This window comes from Caloenas nicobarica, chromosome 4 (assembly GCF_036013445.1).
Source record: "Caloenas nicobarica isolate bCalNic1 chromosome 4, bCalNic1.hap1, whole genome shotgun sequence".
Taxonomy (NCBI): Eukaryota; Metazoa; Chordata; class Aves; order Columbiformes; family Columbidae; genus Caloenas; species Caloenas nicobarica.
Window position 1 is genome coordinate 38099493 of NC_088248.1, and position 20487 is coordinate 38119979.

Below are 20487 nucleotides of genomic sequence, written 5' to 3' on the forward strand. Positions count from 1 at the left end.
TGCCTTTCAAACTGCTAACTGCAGTCAAACTTTTAGGTTGGCTATTTACATAGTACTATACCAAATGTGACCTTTGCTTTAGGATTACCATCTTCTGAAATATGGTAGAAAACTAAATGAAAGCATATAATGTTAAATATTTTACCTTTTTTTTAATGAAAGATAAATTCTAAACCTAGGAAAATATTGCTAGAGATAAAATAAAAGAGCAAGACAGGATGAAGTAACCTTTAATTTTTAGGATCTGACATGATTTGAATTTGCTTTTTAAATTTTTTTTAATTATCCTATCCTGTAACATCTTTGCAAAAGTCTGCAAGGTGGATGCATTTCTGATAGCAAATTCATGCCAAACAGTACCGTTCTTTGTGGATTTCCAGCTCAGAAGCAATACAGCAATATTCTCAGGTGTGGCCTCCAAGTTAATAACCCTTGTCTTTTGTCAGGCAATGAAATCACATTGCTATATTATCTGAAGTACTCTGTAGTAGCTGGCTTGCTGTTCTGTGGTGAAGGCTGGCCTGGCTGCTTCTGCATCTAGAGTACAGTTTTGACTGTTTCTTAGCGTGTTTCTTGTTTTTAAAACAAATATGTACGTATGCTTAGTGTTGTACCGAATCAAGAATTTTCTGCTTTTGGTGGATCATTTGATTTCTGAAATATTTTGATGCAAAGAAGTGGAGACTGGTTCCCATTCAAGACAGCATTCAAATTCCTTGAGTGGTGTGCCTGTTTACATGGCTTAGGTTAAATTGGTCTCCAGATTTGAAGGCTGTAGGATTTTTTTTTTTTTTTCCCCCCTTCTGGCTAGATAGCTTGGATCCAAAATTCCTCTTCCCCCTGATTCCCCCTGATAATTCCTCTTCCACTTGATAATTTCATCTGGGAAATTGCTTAGTAAATATTACGTTAATGCAGGCACATAAGCAACACTATATTTCTTCTGCTGTCTTTCTCTGGTGTAACATAGCTATGCTTTTTATTGCAGGTTTTATGTTTGCTAAAGCGTGTCAGGCACAGTTGGTCCCCCTGCAGGCAGATATGTTATGACGAGCTGATAGTCTGAGTATGTTTTAATTGGAATCGGGCAGTACATGGGACTGCTGGGACACAGTACTTCATGATCTAGTGACTCCTCCAGGCCTATAATTCCTAATATTGAAATCTGATTTTCAGGAAGAAGAGACAGTTAGAAAAATCTCTTATTTCACCTCATATAATTATTCTTCCAGGCACCCAACGCGCCATGTTCAAACAGGCAATGCGGCATTGGGAAAAGTACACGTGCGTTACATTTATTGAACGAAGTGATGAAGAAAGTTATATTGTATTTACATACAGACCGTGTGGGTAAGTGTGTATGTATGGTAACAGATACTTGAGCTTTCAGTGTCTGGCCATGTTTGCCAGCTTTGTAGTTCTAAGTGAATATATACTTCACAGAAAAATGAATAGACAGTCACTGCCTTTAAATGATATGTGTGTTCTGCTTGGCTTTAAGTTCAGTGAAAGCAGTATGTATAGTAACTTTTTGATGTTATGCTTCTTTTGTTTATTTCTAGATAAAATGATGTTGCTATATATACGTAGCTATGAGACTTTTATATTTGGCTTTCTGTCATGCTTTTAATATTTATATGTATTGTTCCAAAGGTATTTCAGGCTTATCCTTTGTTTATTCTTAGCTTTCTGTGTGCCACATGTTTACTGCTGAATTATGTATGGTCATCTATCTATATTCCTTTTCCAGTTTAATTGTCGTTAATTGTAAGTTTAACCCTTCTGTTGTTAGACTGTCCTTGCCGAGATGCATTTAACCACCATATTCATGACCATTTTGTAAATTCCTTCTTCCAGGTCACTGATGTGTAAAAGTGAACAAAACAGGTTTTATTACTCATTATGCAAGCTTTCCTCTAATCATAGTGTTCCATCTTCAGATATTTCTACTCCGAATGCCTCAGTCAGCTATGTTTGTTATTTATTCCACTCAGAATTCTTAATTTCGTATAGTGGTCAGTGAACTTCCTGAGTGCACTATGTTCATTTTCCAAGAAGGGCACTCTCTACCTGTGGAAATATTATACTTCTGGTAGTCACCTTCTGTTTGAGTTGTGGGCTCCACAGTGAACAGCGCTCTGTCTTGCTGACTTCTTGATCGATGAACACATTGCAGGGCTACTTTTGAATTTTTATGGGATAGGGTTGTGAAAAGAAGTTTTGGGACCTCCTTGCATGGTAGGAATGATCCTGAATGTGCCTAACTATAGCTCATAAAATTGCAGGTAGACTTTTCCATTTAAATTACCCCTGACATTCTTCTTAAGGCATAGAACAATGTAAAAACACCAACACTTAGGCTATTTTAAGAAAGGCATCACCTTTGCTTTGGAAAGTTTCTGAGCCACAGATCCTTGCAATTGAGGAGCCTATTCTATGGGAGTGCCTGTGAACTTGCCTGTCACGTTCTTGTGCTCCCAGAGGTCTGCTGTGGTAGACCCTCGTTAGAAATGGTGCCGAATGAAATGGACTTTTGTTCTGACCCAGCATGGTTGTTGTTTTAGTTATTGATGCAGCCTGTAAGATAGGATTCAGGGATTCTGACATACAGCTGGAAGAGAAATGCAAAGCAGAGAATAATCCTAATTGTTCCTTGCACTCACAGAGGTAAAAAGCATTGTGAATTTAAACAGAAGACTGTGAAAGATAGAAGTGGTCTCATATGCTTTAGAAAGAGAAGTATGGGGATATCTACAGAGGTTTGGTTTTGTGAAAAGTAAATTCTGCAACTTCAAAGTGCTGAAAGATAAATGACAGAAAATCACTCCAGCCAAAATCACTCCAGTTCCTTAGGTGGGCTGGTGCTTCATGAGATCAAATCACCTTAGGGTGACGGCTGGATTATAACCAATTCAAACCAGAAGGTTGGAATACACTCAGTACCTACCTACAAAGTCAGCATTATCCTTTACAGTTAATGCTGTTTTATTGGTGGGTACTTTACAAATTACGAATAATTTACAAAGGCTCTAACAAGTTTAAAATAAAACCAAGGAAGAGTGTGGCTATGAACAGTCCACCAGTGATGAAAATAACAAGCTAAACAGAAGGGGCTGTTGAATGACTTTTTTGGGGGTCCTGAGTCCATATGCCATTTCAAGAAGAGCCAGATAAAGAAGAGCACATCTTCTCTGGGTGAATAGGAACTACTGTGTGCCAGCCATCGGCATACAGTGCTGATGCAGGATTTACCGTGGAAAGAGCCCAGGCAAAAGTGACACCAAACCATATGCAAACCCTTTCTACTACATGGTCAGTCACATTGAAATTAATCTCAGTTCTTTCCCATAGCACCCTGCTGCGTTGGTTTGCTAGCACATTGTGTCATTATTATTTGCAGTACCGTGGCAGCTAACATTTACAGATGAGGGAGACTTTATTGTAGTTAGCACTGTTCAAACTGAAAACTAAATGATAAACCCTGCCCCGAAGAGCACACAGTCAAAACGTAACACGGTTAATGAGACAGAAAGTGGATACATACATGTGGAAATTCAGGTGGCAATATCTACGAAGGTCTCAGATGACAGCATTAGCACACTAGCAAGTGGAGTGTTATTGAGCCTTTGTAAACATTAAGGATATTTTGAAGGAGCGTAATGCATTACTTCATGGGAAACTCATCCCAGACGGGCAGTGATGAAAAAACAATATTTGAAATATAGCAGCTGTTTATCAGAAATATATAACCTTTCTAAAGTTGAGAGTTTATGTATCAGCAGTGAATGAGAAATAAGTTTTGATTATCATAGACCCATAGGTCTTCAACAGATCTCAGAAAGATGTCTAATGTATTCTTAAGACAGAAACAGCTGTATCTAAGTCATTGCTGATATATGCTTGTCTAACCTGTTTCTAAAATCCTGAAAAAAATAAATACTTTACAGTCTGCTAGGAAATGTATTGCTTCAGCATCCTTAATATAAGAAATGTAGGAAGTTGGGGCAGCATTTTTGGTCATGGCTAAACCAGATATTTCTTGCTGCAATTAAAGTACATTAACTTTTTTCTTGCTCATCATGGATATAGAAAATAAATTATTCTTCTTTCTTTTTTGAAGGAATCTATAACATGCTTGGAGACTATTATTATGTTCACCCTCTGTTCTATTTTCTTTTAGGCTAGAAAACCCTAATTCATTTAGTCTTTCCTGGTAAGTTGTGTTTTCCAGGCCTTTGATCACACTGTTATTCTCTTTGAGTTTCATTTCAACTAATCCAATCTTCCCTGAAATTGAGGACCCCCAAACTAGGCTGTGTTTATCCAGATGAATCATTACTTCTGCTGAGCCAGTGCTAGAGCTAATTCATATATCTTGCAGTCTCTCCTTCCACTTAAGTTACCCAAGCATGATGCCTTGCTGTTTCTCAACAGTTGCCACATTTGACTCATGGTCAGTTGGGTTGTGGCTCTGAATAAAGGCCAGAGTTCTTTCCGCAGCACTGATAACTCTTGTCACTGGTTCCAGTGTCTGATGTCTTTTATGCATCTTGGGACACAAAACAATTCTATATTTCCTTTTTCAGATCTCTAATCTGTTAAAATTGCTATAAAGTCCAGGCTTGTTTTCATTATATTTAACAGTCTTTTCTCAGACTGCGAGTTTTAAGAGCATCTTCTCTACCTTCATTTCATATAATATTCCAATCAGCTTTATACCCCAGTTTATATCAGGGTTCTCTAGTTTGCTTATGGGCAGCTTGTGTGGAGAAATGTCAAAAGCTTTACAGCTGGATCTCTCCCTCCCATCAGAATGATTTCATCTGTTGCAGTCTTAAACTATGATTATTTGTCATCATGTCTTGTTTATTTAACCTGATTTTGAGAACAGTTAATTATTGACTTATTGTTTCTTAGTACAGCTGAAGTGCTAACTTAGTAGTTTGAAATTTTGTAATTACTGGTAGTCATTTGTGCCCATTACCTGCGGATGTGAGAATAAGAATATAGTATTAAGATGCTAGTGTTTATCATTCTTCTACCAAAATAGTGTACATTGACATTAGTATCTATTACAGCAAATATTTATGCAGCTAGTTGATTAGGGCAAGTAAAACTCTAATCTGTAAACAGGTTCAAAACTACTGCTTCTCTATCCTTTTGTTACTTGCTATCAGATAGGAAGTGCCTGAGGACGCAGTAACTATGCTCTATATGCACAGCCAAAAAAGGGGTCAGCAAACTGGGATGGCTTCTAGTCACATGCTCTTAATAAATATTACTGAGTACAAGATGAAGCTTCTTTTATACAATGAGACAAAAAAGAACAATTAGTCATATTGTTCTGGCATCGCATCATGCCTTTGGTCTGACTTTGTGGCATTTTTTGTTCTCCACTAAAAAACTTTTAGGTACTTTTTAATGACAAGATTCAGATGACTTATTATAATCACTACTCTATCCTCTTGTATGGATATTTGACAAAACTGTCTGAGATACAGGAAAATCAGATCTCTTTCATGGGCTTCCCCGAACACTGCAGAAGGAAGAGCTTCTGAATGTTTTAATGTTTTTTTAACTTGCTAGTGTATTAAATAGGCAAGTTCCTGAAGTTGGTGAAACGGATAAACTCATTGCCTGAGGTAAACTTTTGCAGAATTCTTCAGCTTTAAGAAGGATTACAAGTTATAAAAGGTGCTCAATCACTTCTAAGGAATGAGAAGAAATTCAGAGTTGTACTAAATAATCTGTGGCATTAGGGCTGACTCGTGGTCTCAGGTGGTAATTAGCTCCAGCAGCTGGGCCTTGTCCTGCCCACAGCAGCTGACACATCTTCTCTGCCGGTTGTGGTGTGGCCTGCAGGATGGCTGTGACCAAGGTGTAAGTGACCAGTTGCCCTAGTCTAAACCACAGTGCTTTAACATAAACTGAATGAGGGGTGATCTATGTTAATACGCTGGGAGAGGCAGCTGTTAACTGAGGAATGGACTCAGTTGGCTGTTCTTTATAATATTGGGGTAGTCATCTCCACTGAGCAGGTGAAGAAGCAGTAGTCACTTCTGGCATCTCAATAGGTCCTCTTAGGGCAGTGAATCGGAGCATTTAGTAACCATGACTGTATTGATCCCTGACGATAAGCAAATTCATTGAGCCAGGTCATAGCCAATATCTCCTTTGTACAGAATGACTTATATTTGTGATTCAAAGAGGTGGTTTTTTACCTAGAAAAAAATCTCTGCTTTAGTGAGATTTTGTTCATTAATTCTGTGAACTTCTTTATCTTGCTTTGTGTAACATGTAGGTGATGATATGCAGTCCTCGAATGCTTATGAAGTTCTGCCATTTTTCATCTACAACTCCACAAAGTCAGTGCAATGGCAAGCTGATGTTGTGGTCTTGGATGATTTTTATATTATCACATTCTGAAGAGTTAAAAATAACATGTGCAGCATTGACCCTACCTGATTCTCTCTTCATATTAATTTAAGAGCATTTTTGACAGTAACTGTAAAATAGTATTACTTAAAAGAATGAGTGTATTGTTCCAGTCATTTCACTTTCTCTCTGTCATATGTTTCTCTTTGCTTGCCATCATTGATCAGCTAGACTGATTAAAGGGAATTAGAGATTCATAAATAGTTACTGTCTCCAACTGCTGTCTGGTGCAATAAAGATTAAAGAGATGAGGAGCTTAAAAAGCTTCCAGTTGACTCAATTTAGGGGGCATGACAAGTGCTCATACATCGCAGAAAGGTCTTGGTCTTTTGCCAAACACACCTGGGGTCAATCCCGTGATATTGCAAATTAATGCATTTATTTAATTATTTATTTTAATTTTCCTTACCCTTTGACTAAGTGTGATTCTTGAAGTGATCAGAATCTTGTAGCTTAATTGGATGAATCTGGTGTGCTTGACATCACACTCAACCTAGCAAATCCCAAAGACTCTCTAAGTGTGCATTGCTGCTGTTATTTTAAGACTTGGTGTTAACTATAATTTTCTTTGGCATGTAAAGAAAAAATAAATTTACTTTTAATTTCTGGGAGGTACTTGAAATCTGTTAAGTAATCAGTGTAAGGGAATTAACTGTACTCATCTGGCTGCTTGTTTTTAGGAGCAGGCCAGTTTTAAAAACATGATTCCCAATATGCTGGGTTATAGGTAGTCAGTGTTAGACAACTTGGAGTAATACTATGTAAAAGATTCCAGTTAATTTTTGTTCTTTCGAAAATAAAACATCTTTCAAATGTGTCAGATGAGGTACCCAAAGTCACTACACACATTTGATAATGCCCAAATTATCTTGGTGGGGTTTTTTTGTGTTTTTTTTTTTTTGTTTTTTGGTTTTGTTTTGGGTTGTTTTTTTTTTTTTAGAACAGTAAAATATCAAATTATTTTTGCAAACACCTAAAAATCTATCTGATTTTTGAAACAGCACTAAAAAATTTCAGAGGTGATCTTAAGCACCTCTGTTTTGAGAAACAATCAACTTTTTGGTATTGTTAATTCTGTTTGGTAAATTGGTTGATTAAATATTTAACATTTTCCTGTAAAAGCAAATTGTCTTAATGCATCATATTAGCCATTCTGTTGTTCTGCTATTATTGCACAGCTATAGCCTGATCTTTTCCAAGATACAGTGCACAGTCTTGAAAGGTTAAACCCTCTTTTGGTTCAAATGAAATAAAAATGATGGAAAGAGATAGAGTGTAGTTAAATTCTTGCTTTATTATTTTGCCCTTGTTGCAAATAGTGTCAATAAAAGCAGAGCTGGAGACGTCATAGAGGGCACTATTTGGAATAATAATTATTTTTTCAGTTTTTTGTTTTTCTCTATTTGTCTTCAAAGTATCTATGGAAATTTTTAGCCATCAAATACGTCTTTTCTAGTTGAAGCATGTAATATACATGAAGTCAATAACACAAGCATGTTAAAACTATTGAAATAGTGTTAACTATTCCGCAACCTATATTCTTAATAAACTATTGACTTGCTTTAAGCTGTAAATGATTATTAATGTTCTTTAGTTCTGCATTGCAATTTTTCTCTATAGGGTTTCCACACATTGGTAAACATGAAGATGCAGCAGAAGCGTTTAAACTGTTTTAAACTAAAGGATTTGTTCTGCCTTTCCATAATTATATGTGGTTATCCTAACTTTGCTTTCATCAATCTCTAGGACTGCCATCATGTGTTCTATTCAGATCATAGAGGTTTTGAATTACAAATTAAATTCCAGGTTTTAAACAAATGTGTTTTAAATGTCTTCAGTCTCCGAAGTGTATTTTGCAGGACTGTAAATTAATGGAAAACTAGATAGGTTAAAACTGATTGTGTGGTTGGGCTTAGAGGGTTGTGGTTAATGGCTTGGACTCAGACTGTGACTGAAAGTGCCGTATTGCAGAGGCGTATCCTGGGACCTGTCCTTTTTAACATCTTTTTCAGTAACCCTGTCACGGTCCATTCGGTGATGGACTCACAATGGTTCATTTACCTTGATCTCGAAGCGCAAAATTAAGGCAACCAAAATGCCAAGGGGTTATAATTCAGTCAAACAGTGTTACTTTATTAATTTGCACATAAAGTGGCACGCGATAGAGAGAGAGAGATGGAGAGAAAAGGAAAGAAAAAGGAGGGGGGGAATAGGATTATAGCTACCACTATGAGTTCCAAAGGCGCCTCTCTGGTCTCAGGTCCCATTAGAAAAGAGTCCTGTCGGTCCTCCGTCGTGATCCAGGATCCTTCGGTGGGGAGATCTCGATGATGTCCCATTGGGAATTGTCTTTTGTGCTTCTTCACCCCGCCTCACTCCCATAGATCGAGGGCAATCTCCGCCTTTGTTGCGCAATCCAGGCTTGACTGCGCAGGCCCAAAGAGTCCTCGCTTTGCTTGCCAGAACACGTCTCTGCCTGCATCGCCTCGGTTCAGGGGTCTCTTTTCAAGATAGTTTCAAAATTCATGGTGTAACCCTCCTAGGCTGTTCTAGTAATATTTTCCTCTATAAAGTAACTTGTATAGCCTTTATAATATTAAGGTATTACTGTCATGTTTGGTATATGTGTCCTTGATTTGAACCATTAGTGCAAAATCAGTATATGCTTACTAAGAACAAGGATTGTGAGCTAAAATGTCATAACTGCACTTCCCTAATATTTGTATTTTAAAATTCTAGTTGTATTAGATACAAAAGTAAATGAAAAAGACCAACCAAGACTGATCAGCCAACTAACCAAAGTGAAAAGTCTCTTTGTCACCACAAAACCTGAAGAGGAGAAACCAGCAAATGTTTTCTGTAGAATTTAATCCACTATTGGTGTTGCTGCTATGGCTCCTCTTCCTTTATTGCCCACAGAGGCGTATGAAGGATAGGATAATTCTCCACACTAGCACTAACCTCCTCAAGGACCAAATATATTCTGCTGTGTAATTGTTGCTTCAGAATACATATTGGGTTTTGTTGTTGTTTTGTTTTGGGTTTTTCTTGTGGTGTTTGTTTGTTGTTTTGTTTTGTTTTTTTAAAAAGAAAAGTGGAGGAGAGAGGGTGGAGGTGGAGGTGATCCGCTCAGTACAATTCTGTTCCATCTGACAGACTGCAGAATTTACAGAGTGGAGATGGGAAATCAGGCTTTTATTAGGGAATATAATGATGGCTTGAAATATTTAAGATATTCAGAGGTGACAGAGAAACAGCTTATGAAACCTGAAATTGTCTTCCATTTTGGTAGGATTTGAAATTGTCTTCCATTTTGGTAGGATTTGCTGTACTCTCCTTTTGCTAGCATAGTCAGCAGACTTTTTTTCAAACCAAAAAGCAGACATAAATGCTGACAGTATGAATGCTGAAAGGGGTGTCTCTGTTCCTTAAGTTTACATTGGAATCATGGAAGTACAGTGGAACAGAAATGAAACATGAGAGCAGTTGCGAAGCAGGGCTTTTTTGGGGTTGTTTGTGTTGCATTTTTTCTTGCGAAAATATGACTTTCCGGTACTAAGATTCCTATTGCAAGAAAACAGGACTCTGAGGAAAAAAAAAAATGGTTCACAAATATGCAGAGCATTCAACCTTCTAATATACTGTTTTCACAAATGACATTGTGTATTACCCACAGCCAAAGAAACAAAAAATGAGGGGGGATGGCACGGTGGCCTCACAGGATTCCGCATCTCATTCAGGATATCTTCCTCCTATATTTTCAGCAGCATGCTAAGTGAATCTTTTAAAGGACTACTGTTTCACTTGCATCATTTCTGCACACTTTGTAGGTGGAAACAATGAAGTAGGGTGACTTTTCAGATCAAAATAAAGCAAACTTATCAGAATTGAATGACCGAGAGTCTGGTCAGTGCTGTCAAGATGTGCAGCAGAAGTATGGCACAGAAGAAACCTGGTTTTTACTTGTTCTTTCTGCTTCCTTCTGCATGCCTCTTGAGCGTGCACGGGCAAGAAAGCAATGATGTGCATAGGTGAGATGGTACTTCCAGTCAACTTTATTGATTCTTTGGGTGAAAAGAACTTTCCATGTCATTTCGAGATACAAGCCCACAAGTGGCGATTCTGTTGATCATAGCTAGCATCTTTTAAGAAGACCTTGGGAAAAATAAAAACAAACAAAACAACAATATTCATGTGTCCTTTATTAGGTATTCTGAATAATAAGTTGTTCTTGCACTAGATCTAGTGTTTGTGAGACTGCAGAAAATGCATAGTGTACTGTTGTGCTGATTTTTGTTATATAATATTTTCTCATATTTTAATTGAATTTTGTATATGATTTGTAGACATATGCATGAAAACTTTCATCTGTGTTTGTTTTAATTATAGGTGCTGTTCTTATGTAGGTCGAAGGGGAAATGGTCCTCAGGCTATATCTATTGGCAAGAACTGTGATAAATTTGGTATAGTTGTCCATGAGTTGGGTCATGTGATAGGTTTTTGGCATGAACATACACGACCAGACCGTGATGACCATGTCACCATCATTAGAGAAAACATCCAGCCTGGTGAGATATTCTGATAAGTATTTTGGAAATGAAAAAAAGATCCGTTTATTTTTGGTGTTTTCTTTATCTGCACAACTCTCTTGAGATATTAAAGAAACTCTAATTGTGAATAATTTGTAGGTCAGGAGTACAACTTCTTGAAGATGGAGCCTGGAGAGGTGAACTCCCTAGGGGAACCATATGACTTTGACAGCATTATGCACTATGCCAGGAACACCTTCTCAAGGTTGGAGTCTCAGGTTATACCTTTTGACTTTTAATTCTATTCCTCTCTGTGAATGCTAAGAATTATGCTTTTTTAAGTATTCCAAAATCACTTAAAATATCCCTTGCGATAGAGTATTCTTACAGCAGTCAAAGCACAGCTTGTTAAAGTCTGAATAATTAAATTATTTTTTAAACACAATTTGTTTCTGTTCAGTTTCAAGGCAGCCTTTGATCTTACTTCAGTTCTTTAGATCGTAAAACAAGATAATCTAGAAATATCAGTTCACATAGTACTCGCTTTCTTTTTGTCTCCACAAAAATCTGAATTTAGAAAAAAATGAGTGAGTGAAATGGTTAGGAATTTTATGTGTAACATGATCTGTTCTCTTAAAGAGAAATCTTCTTTGATGCATAATGTCTGAGTAACTGTGGATTATGTAGGTAGAACATGTTATGGTATTAAGGCATCTACTATACAAGCCACAGGCTTTGCTAAGGACTGCAGTTGTCCGTTTATAACAGAGGCTGTAGCCTCTTCTGTATTGTTTGTACGGATCGTTACTGTCATCAAAACCATATAACAAAGATTTCTGTCGATCGTGCTCTGGCCTCTTGTAGGCTGATCCATTCCAAACTCCATAATAACTCATGTGGGGCTCGTTCTGAAACTCTGCATGGTTGTGGGGAGCTGGACAAAGAGCTGTTCCCGTGGGTTAGTCCTTCTCTGGAGAATAAGTGAAGAAGGAGTCCCTGGTCTCCTGTTATGTTTCATACCAAGATGCAGTTCAACTAATTACTCTCTAAAAATACCAGAGTAATGTAAATTAAAAGAAACATTTTAAAAATGGCAACAAAAAGTGCTAGTTTAAAAAGTTATACGCTTAGCTTTTTTTTTTAAATCCAATTCATGCATTTTAAGGCAAAAATGCTAGACAATCAGAGTCTCTGAAATAGGCTGAATAACACCAGAAACATCACCAGCCTTTGCCAATTTCTTAAGCTTGTTCTCCTCAACATAAATGATATTATTATTAGAAAAAAAATCCTACCAAAGTATTTATTCAGCATACACATAATTCACCCCTGGTAGAGCATGGGAATGAGCCACATGAGGTAGGTATGAGTCACACCACTTAATCCAGTTACAGATACCATTACCTTAAGGAAGAGATTATAAGAACCTATATAAAATAGTTTAACAAGCTGGAACCCCCTTGAGTCCTAGGGCAATGACAACATCAAGATAATTTGATTCAAGGACTCTGTTCTCACCGCTTTCCAAGTTGGCAAAAACTGATAGTGCCATGAGTAGGCATGCCCTGCCCCAAGGTACAAGAGGTTGTTACTTCATACTGTTTAAAAACAACCAGCAAACCCTTGAGGTTGTGTATTGATTTGTACTGATTTATCTTGAAATCATGAGTCATGCTTAGTGTGGCATATTGCCAGCTGTTTGTTGTTAGACATTACTCACTTGAATAAGTAGTAGAAATCACAAAATGTCATCAAGTTCTAGTCACACACAATGATGTTCATGCTGTATTAAAACTGTTACCAGTTGTTCCCATATTAAAATGCTAAGGCATTTAAGAAAAGATTGCTTTCACATTTTTCGAAAGATGAATAGCATCAGTTTCTGGTTGTATTAAAAATCAGAGGAAACTAAAATGATAATTTATAGATACAAACACTTTTTAAAATAGTAATGTACCTTATTCTAGAAACCGAATAATGCCGTAAGAAGTTTATCTCACTGTTTAGATTAGGGTAACATCGTTTTTGCAAAGTTCCTAGTGATACCACAAGAAATCTGACTGGGTAAAGAGAGTAGTATGTACCTGCAATACTCAAAATTTTTCATTTATTATAAATTAAAATTAAAAAAAATCTGTATTTATAAGCAGTATTCCTAACTACAAAAATCTTTACTGTTCATCTGGTTTTGGACCTACATTATGCCTGAAAACGCCAATTTTACTTTTCAATAAGAGCCCTACCACTATACGATAGAGTTTAAAAAAAAAAAAAAAGGAATAGAGAAACATATTCATCTGTTAAATGCTATTTTATGGGATTTGAGGTATTTTCAAATACTATAACATGATAATAGAATTTGGTTTTGTACCTTTTTCAAAATTTATTTGGGACTACCAATATATTTTGCATCATGTTTAAAATTTGGGGAATTTTGAATGAAACTGCACATTTGGAACAAGTATGCTTCTCTATTTCATCCAGTCATTTAGGGCAAATGTTATTAGAGTCACATGTGGTAAATTGATATGTTTTATTGTAAGCAAGCAGAGGGTTGCAAGTAAGGATTTATGTTTCAAAAGCAGCAGCTAGAGTAGAGCTAGATCTGTTATAATGCCTGACAGAATGATTGGCAAGAGTGCCTGACTTTACCTGCTCCTACACATTTAAGTTAGACTTTAAGACTTCCCTTAAAAACTTTGTTAGAAATAAGAACTTTGTGATTAAGAATTTGGTGATGGAGCCTCATTTATATATTTTTATATAATCTTATATGTATGTATATATTTTTTTTCAGTCTAGCGAGAGCTTAACAGCAATGCCTTTTTTCCTGTGTAGTTTTAGTAGTAGTAAGAGATTTACCTGCTGCTGTCTAACAGAAATAAAAAGCTGATATGTTAATTGATGTACTGAAAGAAGATTATTTTCGATAACTTTGTCTAAAGTTTGCCAACCTGGGAAATATTTATGACGTGTTTTCTGTATTTAAAGTTCTACATTTTACCCTCTTATTTAGGATGCCAAATGTAAATTCTAGATTTACAAAATAACAGTATACATTCATAAAACTCAGACAGTTTTATGGCAGAAACCTGATAGGGTTTTTGGGGTCTATTTTTATTTTTATTTTTTTTAGGGGCATGTTTCTGGATACCATTCTCCCTTCCCGTGATGATAATGGTATACGACCTGCCATTGGCCAGCGTACTCGTCTAAGTAAAGGAGATATTGCACAGGCAAGAAAGCTGTATAGATGTCCAGGTATTTCACCACAAACAAAAACCACATACTAGCAACTGTTTGACTCATTGTTCAAGAGGAATGATAAATTTTTTGAATCAGCTGCTCAGCAGTCTATTTCTTTGTTGGCAACTGACGTAGGCAGTTCAAGAATTAAATAATAAAAAAACCTTATAGGTAAGGTCTCTGGAATGCAAAGCACTTAAGGACAGAAAAACTTTATGAAACAACACTTAGTTCCCTGACATTTCAGTCTTTGTTTTTCTTAGCTGTCCAATAACAAGGAAAAGAAACAGGATGTTTAGTATCACTTCTGGTTTGCGTATTGACTGGAGGCCTTTTTTATTTGAATTCAAGTAGAGTGCATAAGGAGCACATTGAATTATTGCAATCAGCTCTGAAAACATTACATTTTTGGAAAATTTGACAAATAACAAGCCAGGACAACTAAGTTGTAAACTCTTGTGGATGAACTGGTTAGAACTTATTACAAAATTTCTATGGTTTTAACAGATACATTTAGTATTTGAATATTTTCTGCCTGATTCTAGCGTCCTATAATTTCAATGCATATTAATGTTTTTATCTCAAAATAATGTTGGGGTAGAGTTGCTGTCTGTCTCAGAGACAGAAGTGGCAAGTCTGGAGTAACCCAGAGTCAACCCTGTGGTTCTTGTTCTCTGTTGCTGCTTCTTCGCTCAGTGCTAGCAAAGTGGTGGAAATCTGAAAGCAAAAGGGTTTACTTTCCTTGCTGTAGTTATGGCTAATGCCAGTTTTAACTTTTGGTGTCAACTGAAGCAGTTCAGAAGTGACATCTCTCAGCAAGAATTTGCCAGCACGGTCCTTGTGCGAGGTGAGAAGTACCAGCTCTGTGCCACATAGCTTTTACAGCCCTCTTGCTCCTCACGGGAATGAAGTCTTAGTAACTGTTTTAAGTCGGATATATAGCTACTTTTTACCACCTAATCAGTACAGAAAGACTAAAAAGAGGGATCAGGACTGAAGTGATGGAGCTGCTTCAAATTTGTATCAGCAGCAGTGGGACCTACTGAAGATCTGGGGCATCCGATGCGCGTTTGATGTACACTGTACAGCTGAAATATGCTTTTCCTTTGTGCTGTAAGTACACTGAATCATAATGTCCTATATACCAAGAACATACACAGTGCTTCTGAGCCTACCAGAGGAGAAACCACTTTAACGTATTTTCTTTAATAACTGTTCCTTTTGGAGTAATTTTTGCTATTTTCTTTTGGTACAGAAAGTACTGGAACAATTACATTCTTCTTGACAGCAGTATTTCTAACAAGAGTACACAGAGAGCAATGATTTCATAAACATAGAATACATTTATATTTTCATAAAAGACGAATTTTGGAGATGAAAATAGTCTATAGAATCAAAACCACTGTGAAAGTAGCTAGTATCTTATCACATTGACTTAAAAAAATTTAAAATTACTATCTGGCTTTTTACTGTATCTATAATACTCTAACATGCACTTTCAGTGAACTGAAAAAGATGCAATGTGATTTTTGAGCTAGTGTTCAAATAGTTGTTCAGAGGAAATGTCCTTTTTATGTAATTTATGAAAATGTGTAATGACGAGTTATCATTTCTTTCAAAGTCTTGAGAGTCTTGTTGAAAGTTAGTTTCACAGTACTGTAATCCCATGTTTGTTCAGCAGGAGTGTGCACTTTAAAAGTAAGCTATTTTTCGCAGCACTGGTGAACACAGGTTAGCAGGATAATAAAAATGAATGGTGGTTGCAGGATTGTGCTCCTTTTCTGGCACTTTGCTTTGGCAAACTTTGAGACAGAAGACGTTTGTTTTCTACCCTTACTTAGATAACCAGTCCATAAAAGAGCGTTTTAAGAGAGAGAAAAAGGCAGAAGGTTTTGCTACAAATTTTAAATAGCATACTATTTTATACACTATTTTTTCAGTTAAGATTTTTAATAGAAGCTGAATAACTGAATAACACAATGTGAACTCTGACATCCAATACAGAAAGCAGCTCTCTGAAAATTGCATGGTACTTGTGATCTAATAAATTTTCCAGCAAATAGCAACACTGCAAATTCAGACATTAGGCTTTTGGATTTGTGAAAAGAATCGCGTGATCATCATAGTGTACAGCAATAAAATATCTGACATCGTGTTGTTTTGAGAGGTGTGCTATATTTCCTATTTTGGACAAAAGATGCTAATCATGGTGTCTGCTTATGATAAAACAACAGTGAATATTTCAAACATTGTTTGTTCACAATTGCATTGTTTCATGTGTTTATTTGTGCTGCCTTAAATATAATATAATAAAAATACAGAAAACAATAAGTTAAATCAGTATTTTCCAGAGACGCGCACATCTTTGATAAAGTATTCTGTGGTATTGTGCATGTTTCCTCTCGACTTCTAGTTATTCCCACAAGCAGCTTGTGCTCCAAGAAGCCGGCTGCATTTTCTGGGGCCTGTGAAAATGAAGTTGAGCTTGGGAGTGCTCGGCAATACAGCTGATCCTCACAGCAGTGGGGCAGCTGAGGAGCAGCCTCCTGGATTGTTTTAGCTTGTGAGGATATTCAGGGTCATTATTCAGGAAAGGGCTTAGTGAGTAAGAACCAATTTTGAGCTTGGTGAAGCCAAGGCATGAGATTTGATAACCTGTCTTTCATCAGCTAAGTGCTGGGACCCAACCAAGCGACAGGAATTTGGGTTTAACTTTTTCTTAGGATTTTTGTCAAAGGAAAGCACAGTTGCTGATAGGGATCTGTTACATTTCGATACTGAGTTACATTGCTACACAGTGGAGTAATAAGGAGAAAACAAGCAACTAAGTTAAGGGTCCTTCCTTTGCCAGTCTTATTCTGAACTTTGAGTTGTCTTGGCATTTGAGAACAGATCTTGAACTTCAAGGCTAGATGTATTACAATGGTTTTCAGACTGTCTAATGGAGTAATAGAATATGTGTTCTCCTGGCGTAGCTACTGAAATTTCAAGACAGGTCTATCTTTATAGTTTTATCTAGGAATTGTAGTTGATTTAAAATTCATTTGTAGTTTTACAGGACAAAGAGAATAAGAAATGGAAATGATGGAGAAGGATACTCTCAGGCAGAAAGAGAGGACAAGGAATAAATTAGTAGAGGGGAACTGAATAACAGATGGGAAAGAAGGCTCAGACTGGCAGGAGAAGGCTGTTCAGAGAAAGTGAAGGTAGATGGAAGAATTTCAGCAAATTTATAAATTGCCAGGGTCTGCGACAATGTGGAAGAGAGCAGATGAAGGATACCTAGCTTGGCTTGGGTTTTGTGCTGTTCTCACTGTTCCTCAGGCTTAACTTGCTGCAATCTCTATTTTATTAGAAAAGAGTGTTCACCTTCAAAAGTCAGCCTTTATTCACTACTTATGGAGGATTAAGGTTTCTCGATTAAGATCATCTCCCTATAACTATAAAGGGGAATCAAATCAACAGTAAGACACCGAGTTGTAGTAAACTGATTTAAGTTTTGGTTTAACAAGTTCTTTATCAGCACCAGATATTTTTTGGGCTCTGTGCAGCTTTATAAGCCGTATATGAATAGTTGTACAGACTTGGGTCCAAGTAAAAAGTATTAAAGAACTCTCTTTGGAAAAGGGTAAGCTTAAATTAGCTGTATATGACAGAATGTATTTGCTAGTGCTATGGTCAAAGGAATGAGAGTTGGTTTGCTAAGTTTCCTGGAGAATCTGAGCTTCATCATTTGCAGGTTTCACTATAATCCTTAATTGAACTTGACTGTGTGTGTAGGCCAGCCCAGAGAGGTGTTCTTCATAGGCTGTGTAATTAAACACTGCCACAGGGTTCACTAGTAGAAATTGCTTTGTATAAGCCTATAATGTAGCTGCTGTTTGCAACAATTGCTAATCTTCACAAGGAGAAGCACAGAAAGTCTTACCAGAAGTCTAACCTTCTCAAGATGTAAAACAGACAGGAGACTGGGTTTTCATTGGAGGGTGTGGGGGGTAGAGCTAAAGTGACATTTCTGCAAGTAGTCTAGCCTAGTAAAACTGCAATAAGGCATGACATTTGGGAAAGGGGAAACAAAAACATCAGAGAAAACATTGGCAATGTTAATGATTAAAAATGGAATAAAAATGTACAAACGGTTTATAAAGCAGAAGTGTTTAAGATTGAAGTTTAATTAATTTCTTCTGACGTGAAATACAGTAAGATTAATTCTTAGGAAATTAAATACATATCCCATACTATCATTTTACTTCTACATTTCTTTCTCAAAGTGGAGCCTATTACTAATGGACTGTCACAAGCTAAAATGTTTATAATATGACATTTTATAAGCCTAATCGCAAATAATGTAGTTGCCACAGTTCAATTACAGAGAACACCCTTAAATTGTCTAGTGATGGAGTTTTAATTGTTTCAACTATTGTTGACCCATTGCAGAGGAATATGCTTTTAAACAAGAAATGCCAAAATATCACCCTGTCTACAGCAGCTCTGGAAGCCAGCTTGGAATTCATCCCATAGAAAATCAATTCAGCTATCGATTGGTATAAGCTCTTCTTGTTACATTTCCCTTGAGTAACCAGGAATTTTAAATTAAATTGTAAATATGGTGAAATACATAAAACCCAAACGTATTTTATAAATTCTAGTTATGTTAAATCTTAGTAGAAGTTATCCAATTACATTTTTTTCTTATGTTTCCCTTGAGTTCCGAAATACTTATGAAAATTTTGATTTGTTACAGAGCTCTCAGGCATTTAATATAGATATAAGTTAAATTGTTGGGCTTACCAGCTTTACACTATATAGCTTTGTTCTGTAAGTCCTAGAGAAATAACATGTTCTGTGGCAGCTTTTTGCAACTTAAAATTCATAGTTTTATGGCTGCATACAACTTCTGACTATAGAGCATGGAGTGTTATTAATACTCTGAAGAAAATAATCCTGCACTTTGTATGAGAGAGAAAAATTCTGAAATATTTTCAAAAATGTAAAGCTCTTATGCTTAATTCATTAGTGCTTACTTTTATAATGGGCTAATTTAGGGACTTAATACAGTAAGGGGTAGTAATGCCAGAGTCTTCCTCCTCTCCTTTTACTAATTGCAGGGCTGCATTTGAACTGATATCTCGTATGTCCCACATACTTCATAGCATTTTATTTGCTTACGTACTTCACATTATGTGGGCATGCGTATTGCATGACTTCATAATCAACTTTTGTGAGTCAAAGTTAGTTGAGAAAATACAATGTGAGCAGAAAAGATTGGACAAAGGCATTCCCCATCTCTCCTCACGTCATCATCTCAAGGCTTGTTTAGTAATGGTAGTGCTGTTGAAATAGTTATAGCTAGAACAAACAGAAGATGTACTAAAGCTTGAAATATGGTTGTATGCCTCGTGAGAGTACAGATGCAGTGTAGTCTCAATGAAGCCACGCATGGGGGGAAGTGGTGAGCAAACACTTGGACCCTCACAGATCTCCAAAGTCTTGTGTGCATCTGCTGCACAGGACATCTCCTCTTTGGGCTCAGCTTTCCTTTACTCCTGTACAAAATTACAGTTTTACTCCTGGCCTTCTCTTAGGTGTTTTACATATGTGCTCGGGGAACCCAGTACAGTACTCTGCAATTTATTTAAGTTTGCATTCAGTGCTGTGTTAAAAATAAATTGTAGTTAATTATGGGCATAGCCTTTTCACTGAAAAGGCTTTTTACAGAAATAATTATTTAGCACTGAATACCTTTTGTGCATGTGTCATTTACTGTGGCTGCCTGCAATTTTTTAAGGATAAAACTACATTTTTTTAAATGAAGGGAGAATTTTTTTTTTTTTTTCATTTAAAGGACATGGTGACGGTGACTTTAGCCATTATTTTTTTTTTTTTGGTGGGGGGGAGCTGCACCAATCTTTCTTTTCTCTCCTCATCACCAGAACCGTTTCAGTGTCAGAGAGCATACTTAATGCCTTGAATGTAGCTTATGTCTGATATTACAGTGTAGTTGTCAGATTACATTTTATATGCATTTTAACAAGACAGCCTTTACAGCTGTGTTGTCTGTCTTTGTCATAAACAATCTGTTCCTTTGTCCCCTTCTATTTAAAGATCTTCCAGATCATTTATAATTCATTGAGGTTTTGATGATACAGTAGTTCACCTGCTGGCAGTGGTAGCACTGTAATTTGAAAGCACTGCAGATCTGATTACACTGTCAGTCATGGGATAATATTCTCAAATTCACATCTCGTGTATCACACCTGCAAAATGGGTGGGTGAA

The 20487-nt window shown here is 36.6% G+C and overlaps 1 protein-coding gene across 2 annotated transcripts in view; it reads left to right on the plus strand.

The window, feature by feature from the left end:
- The window catches only part of TLL1 (tolloid like 1), a 134910-nt gene that overhangs the window by 67264 nt on the left and 47159 nt on the right, over positions 1 to 20487 (plus strand). Inside the window, exons 5-8 of one of the 2 annotated variants that reach the window (XM_065633325.1) lie at positions 1233 to 1350; positions 10825 to 11003; positions 11124 to 11229; positions 14101 to 14225. In XM_065633325.1, coding sequence (XP_065489397.1) covers positions 1233 to 1350; positions 10825 to 11003; positions 11124 to 11229; positions 14101 to 14225 — 528 coding nt within the window. Of the gene's footprint in view, positions 1 to 1232; positions 1351 to 10824; positions 11004 to 11123; positions 11243 to 14100; positions 14226 to 20487 lie in introns of those variants that run through there. The other variant, XM_065633326.1, reaches the window with a different exon arrangement.